This window comes from Kogia breviceps, chromosome 5 (genome assembly GCF_026419965.1).
Source record: "Kogia breviceps isolate mKogBre1 chromosome 5, mKogBre1 haplotype 1, whole genome shotgun sequence".
Classification (NCBI taxonomy): Eukaryota; Metazoa; Chordata; class Mammalia; order Artiodactyla; family Physeteridae; genus Kogia; species Kogia breviceps.
Window position 1 is genome coordinate 148,760,270 of NC_081314.1, and position 6,441 is coordinate 148,766,710.

Below are 6,441 nucleotides of genomic sequence, written 5' to 3' on the forward strand. Positions count from 1 at the left end.
CCACCGCCCCGGGGTCCACCCCGCTGGCATCCCAGAGACCCACGCGGGGTCGGGGGCGGGGCGCGGAGACCCGGGCCATCGGGGCTGACACGAGGCTCCACCCGCAGCTCCACCTGGTCGCGCTCAACAGCCCGCAGTCGGGAGGCCTGCGCGGCATCCGCGGCGCCGACTTCCAGTGCTTCCAGCAGGCGCGCGCCGCGGGGCTGGCGGGCACCTTCCGCGCCTTCCTGTCCTCGCGGCTGCAGGACCTTTACAGCATCGTGCGCCGCGCAGACCGCGCTTCCCTGCCCATCGTCAACCTCAGAGTGCGTGCGCGCCCCAACCTGGGCCGGGCCTGGGGGTCGGGTGGGCGCTGGGCAGGCCTCGCCCCTGAGGACCACTGGGCACCCCATGGAGCCCCGACGTGGCCCCCGACCCCTGCCCCCGCCTGCCAGGCGCGCTGGTGCATCACCAGCCTCCGGAGGTGGCCTGGCCCCTCGGGCCCTCGCCACTCGGGTGTCAGCCCAGGGCTGGGCGTCTCTGCGCTGGCGCTCTTCACGGGGACGCGTTCCGTGGCTTCTCCGCGAGCGGAACCACGTGCTCTCTGCACGCGCCGAGCGCCGGTGTTCCTCGGGACCAAAGGCGGTGGACTCGCTCTGGCCCAGGGTCCAGGGCTGGGGGCGGGTGCCCTGCGTTCCTGGGAGAGGGCGGGAGGCCTGGGGCCAGCGCACCCTTGGGTGGGCGTGGGCGTGGCTGAGACCCCTCGGCCGCTCGTCCCTCTGGCAGGAGATGTAACCAGAGACGGGATGACCCCGCTTCCCTCCGCAGGATGAGGTGCTGTCTCCCAGCTGGGAGGCCTTGTTCTCGGGCTCCGAGGGCCAGCTGAAGCCCGGGGCCCGCATCTTCTCTTTCGACGGCAGAGACGTCCTACAGCACCCCGCCTGGTAGGTCCACCGTGTGGGCGCGGCAGCTCGGGGCCTCTCTGGATCCAAGAGCCCTGAGCAAAGGGGCGACGCTCCTGGCTCTGAGCCTCCAGGCTGACCCGATCCTGGAACACGCTCGCGGCTTAAAACCCCCCAAATCCGGAAGCACAGGAGGAAGAGTAGAGAGCGTCGTTTGCGGTGTTACCTGAAACACCCTCACCTGGCCTGCTTCCCCGGGCAAGTGCCCCCAACTTCCTGCTGGGGAGGCAGGCTCCAGCCCTCTCTGTCTGTCACATAAACATCACAGTGAATTACTTCTATAAATTCCTCAACGTGGAATCTCCGGGTCGGAGAACACGCGTGCCTACCTGACACGCTGGCAGAAGTTGCTAGCTTGCCCTCGGGTCGGCTTCACGCCCATCGTGGCCCCGCTTGCAGGTGTGAGGCCCCTGCTCCTCAGCACCCGGGGGCTCAGGGGCTCAGACGAGCCCGCCTCCCTGCCTTCACCGAGCAGCACCGCCCGGGGCCACGCTCCCGCCCGTGTGGGAGCCTTGGGCAGGGCTGTGGGCTCCACCGGCCCAGGGGCTGGTCCAAGGCCAGAACCCCAGGGCTGCGCCTCGTTCCCAGCGAGGAGGCCGTGCCGAGATGGGCTTTACGAAGCACGGGGACTCGAAGCCAGGTCCACCCAGGCCCCGAAGGGTCAGCCCTCGAGGTCACCGGGCGCTGCTGGCCAGGCTGTGCCCCCCAAAGCAGCAGCAGGACGGGGTGTGATGTGGGAGGCCGAGCACCCAGGACGAGGTGGGCCTGGCTCGCGGCCGCCTGAGTGCCTGCCCTCCCAGCGGCCCCCGCAGCCCGCCAAGCCTCTGTCTTTGGGTGACGCCCTGTCCTGCCTGGGGTGGCCTCCAGCGTGGGGCGGGGGTGGCCCCCGGTGAGGCTGACGGCCGGTGCCTCTTGCAGGCCCCAGAAGAGCTTGTGGCACGGCTCGGACCCCAGCGGGCGCCGGCTGACGGAGAGCTACTGCGAGACGTGGCGGACTGAGGCGAGGGCGGCCACGGGCCAGGCCTCCTCGCTGCTGGCGGGCCGGCTGCTGGAGCAGAAAGCTGCAGGCTGCTACAACGCCTTCATCGTCCTCTGCATCGAGAACAGCTTCATGACCTCCTCCAAGTAGGGCCTCTGCTGGCTCCGTGGACAGATGGACACACAGACAGAGGGCTGGAGAAGAGCCAGGCGGCAGGCAGGGGAGCAGACGCAGCCCCGGCCCGGGCAGGGAGCCTCTGCTGGCGCCCAGGGCGGGGACCTGGCGGGGACACTTTGCTGTATGGTTCACGTTTCATGTAATCCTCCAGAAATAAAAAGAAGCCAAAGAGTGTATTTTTTAAAAAGTTTAAGACAGCCTGGTGTCCAAACTCTTCCTCCCCCCCGCCTCTCCCCAGCACAGACACAACCTCGGGGCCTGTGGACCGAGCGGTGGACCCGGCCCATGTAAGCAAGAGGCCGCCTTGGAACCGTCTGCCTGGGGAGGCCTCCCGGGTGCCGAGAGGCGCCCCCAACCGCCCAGGCAGGTGCCGGTGGCTCCGTTTCCCGCCCAGAAAGCCTTGTGGCGCCAATGCCAGGCCTGTCTGCAGGGCAGCCGCGAGGAGGCGCTGGGGCCTCCCTTCTGCCCTCTCTCCAGCTGGCCGGCCCTCTCTTGGGCCACGCGCGGTGCCAGGGGAGACCACCTCCTCTCAGCCTCTGGCAGCAGCTCCCCTGGTTGCAAGGTTCCAAGCTCAACCCCCTCCCCCGCACGGCCCCGGGGCTCCTGCCCCGCCACGTGGGCCTGTCTGCGGTCCTGTCTGTCCCCCGCTGGCTTCCTGTGTCCCCTGAGGTCCCACCGGCACAGAGCCTGGCCCGACCCGGACTGTACTGGGAGAGCTTTGAGGGGTCCATAAACCAGTACCGGGTCCCTGGGCCCAGACTTCACACCGGGCGCTCCTTCCCTGACTCCAATGCCTGAACAGCTCTGCCCAGCAGCATGTCCGGGGACCCAAATGGGCCCAGACCCAGGCTGCCTCCGGTCCTGGGTCAGACCTGCCTCCTGCTGAGCTTGGCACCAAGGCCCCGGGGTCACCTTTGCAGGACAGAGAGGCAGAAGCCCTCGGAGGCAAAAGGCCACACCCCGCCCCGCCCCGCCAGGACAGAGCCCACAGGCTGCCCAGCCGAGCCCCGGGACGGGCGAGGCTGCGTGGAGGGGCTGGGCCGGCCCAGGACAGGACCGGGCCGTGTCCACAGGCGGGCCACGCATGCTTGGACCCTGCTTATCACTGTCTGTAGCAGCACGTCTCGGGGAAAGCCCACGTCATTGCCCTCCTTGTGGGAGGAGTGAAGGGGACATTTTGGGGTGTGTGCGGGCATCTCCAGGGGAGCTGGCGGGGTGGCCCAGAGCCCAGCTGCCCCCGAGTCTGCTGTCCAGGCACTGTGGCCGTAAACCGCAGGGGCTGGTCCCGTGAACTGTGTCTGTGGTTTCCAAATAGGCGCCAAATAAAAATGACCATTTGCACTGACACTTGGTTTGCAAGCAGCTTTCAGTGTCATGAGTCCTCGGAAGCCTCTGTCCTGGACGGCCCAGCTGGCCAGTCGTGCTAAAGGAGCACAGGTAATACGTAGATGTACACGGATACACACAGGTGTGCACAATTACACACAGGTGTGCAGATGTACACGGATACACACAGGTGTGCAGTTATACACAGGTGTGCAGATGTACACGGATACACACAGGTGTGCAGTTATACACAGGTGTGCAGATGTACACGGATACACAGGTGTGCACAGTTATACACAGGTGTGCAGATGTACACGGATACACACAGGTGTGCACAGGACACAGGTGTGCAGATGTACACGGATACACACAGGTGTGCACAGTTATACACAGGTGTGCAGATGTACACGGATACACACAGGTGTGCACAGGACACAGGTGTGCAGATGTACACGGATGCACACAGGTGTGCACAGTTACACACAGGTGTGCAGATGTACACGGATACACACAGGTGTGCACAGGACACAGGTGTGCAGATGTACACGGATACACACAGGTGTGCACAGGACACAGGTGTGCAGATGTACACGGATACACACAGGTGTGCACAGTTACACACAGGTGTGCAGATGTACACGGATACACACAGGTGTGCACAGGACACAGGTGTGCAGATGTACACGGATACACACAGGTGTGCACAGGACACAGGTGTGCAGATGTACACGGATACACACAGGTGTGCACAGTTATACACAGGTGTGCAGATGTACACGGATACACACAGGTGTGCACAGTTATACACAGGTGTGCAGATGTACACGGATACACAGGTGTGCAGTTATACACAGGTGTGCAGATGTACACGGATACACACAGGTGTGCACAGTTACACACAGGTGTGCAGATGTACACGGATACACACAGGTGTGCACAGGACACAGGTGTGCAGATGTACACGGATACACACAGGTGTGCACAGGACACAGGTGTGCAGATGTACACGGATACACACAGGTGTGCACAGTTATACACAGGTGTGCAGATGTACACGGATACACACAGGTGTGCACAGTTACACACAGGTGTGCAGATGTACACGGATACACACAGGTGTGCACAGGACACAGGTGTGCAGATGTACACGGATACACACAGGTGTGCACAGGACACAGGTGTGCAGATGTACACGGATGCACACAGGTGTGCACAGGACACAGGTGTGCAGATGTACACGGATGCACACAGGTGTGCACAGGACACAGGTGTGCAGATGTACACGGATACACACAGGTGTGCACAGGACACAGGTGTGCAGATGTACACGGATACACACAGGTGTGCAGTTATACACAGGTGTGCTGATGTACACGGATACACACAGGTGTGCACAGGACACAGGTGTGCAGATGTACACGGATACACACAGGTGTGCAGTTATACACAGGTGTGCAGATGTACACGGATACACACAGGTGTGCACAGGACACAGGTGTGCAGATGTACACGGATACACACAGGTGTGCACAGTTACACACAGGTGTGCAGATGTACACGGATGCACATGAAGACACATGGGTTCTCAGACGCATGGTCGCCCTTCAGTACCCGTGGGGGATGGGTTCCAGGACCCCCTCAGATACCGAAGCTGCGGACGTTCAGGACCCTTATATAAAATGGTGTAATACTTGCACACAACCTATGCACGGCCTCCTGTATGCTTTATCTCAGGCTACTTACCATACCTAACACAAGAAAAATGCTGTATCAATAGTTGTAAATACAATGTAAATTCCATGTAAATAGTGGCTGGCACAGGGCTAATTCAAGTTTTGCTTTTTGAAACTTTCTGGAATTTAGAAAAAAATATTTTCAATCCACAGTCGGTTGAACCCTCGGATGTGGAATGCACGGATACGGAGGGCCACCCTGGGTGTGCGCTGGTGTACACGGACGTACACACGTGTGCAGATATACACATCTGTGCACGGGTGTGCATGGATAAACGCAGAGGCACGTAGATGTGAGTGGACGTACATGGGTGTGAGACACACGCGGGTGTACACAGATGTACGCGGGTGTGAGATACAGATACACGTGGAGGTACACGGCTGTCCCTGGATGCCACGGGTTCCCCACACCTTTCTTCTCTCAGGGTCTCCCTGGCAGTGGCCAGCAGCCTCACAAGCTCTTCGGAGCCGGGTAGGTGGTCCGGCCCCGGCCCCCGTGTCCCCCACAGCTGTGGCAGATGTCTGAGCCCGAGGGGCCGTGCACACTGCACGGAGCAGGGGCTCAGTGGTGCCCCAGGAGCTCGGCACCGGGGGTGGCAGAGGCCGAGTGCGGGGACCAGCGCCCGTGGGAAGGCTGCAGGGGCTGCAGGGGGAGGCGGGTGGTGCTCGTGGGGGGCACAGAGCAGAGCCCTGCCTCCTGGGTCAGTAGCCAGAGGCGAGCCTCCTCCACCCAGCAAGCCCCGCCAGCTCCCTGAGCACGGAGGGGGTGCTGCCCCTTCCCAGCAGCACCCTGGGGTCGGCTGTGGTGTCTCGTGCAGAGGGCCCCTGAGAACCCACAGCGACGGCCGTGAGTTGGGTCAAGCTGCGTGAACAGTCTCTTCCTTGACCCTCAGGGAGCCCCGAGACGCCCTGCTCACCCATCCCGACCTCGGGGGGCCCCTCCTCCAGCAGGCATCCTGCTCTGAACTCGCAGCAGCGGCCTTTCCTGAAGACCCTGGATGAGGGCCGGAGGCCGTGGGAGGGGCCGGGTTCAGCTCAGGACGGGGTTGGGTCCTCACCTGCTGGGGGGCAGGGCTGGGAGTCTCCTGACCGGACGGATGCGTGGAGTCGGGGGTCCCCTCCCTCGGGCTGTGCGTCTGCTGCACGTGCCTGGGGCCAAGCGGACGGCGTCACGTCTCAGAGGAAGCACGACCGGCTCTCGGGCCCGGCGGCAGTGCCCAGGTAACATGGGCGAGTCCCCGGGGGGCTGGCGCGTGAGTAGCCCCCATCACCGGGAGGGGGTCAG

General features: G+C 63.0%; 1 protein-coding gene across 1 annotated transcript in view; it reads left to right on the forward strand.

Annotated features, from left to right (window-relative positions):
• COL18A1 (collagen type XVIII alpha 1 chain) overlaps positions 1-2,290 on the forward strand; it is a 44,980-nt gene extending 42,690 nt beyond the window's left edge. The window contains 3 exon segments of the mRNA XM_067035268.1: positions 108-305; positions 808-923; positions 1,860-2,290. Of these exon segments, the coding sequence (XP_066891369.1) occupies positions 108-305; positions 808-923; positions 1,860-2,070 (525 nt within the window). The 3' untranslated portion in view covers positions 2,071-2,290.
• Positions 2,291-6,441: the final 4,151 nt, after the last annotated feature.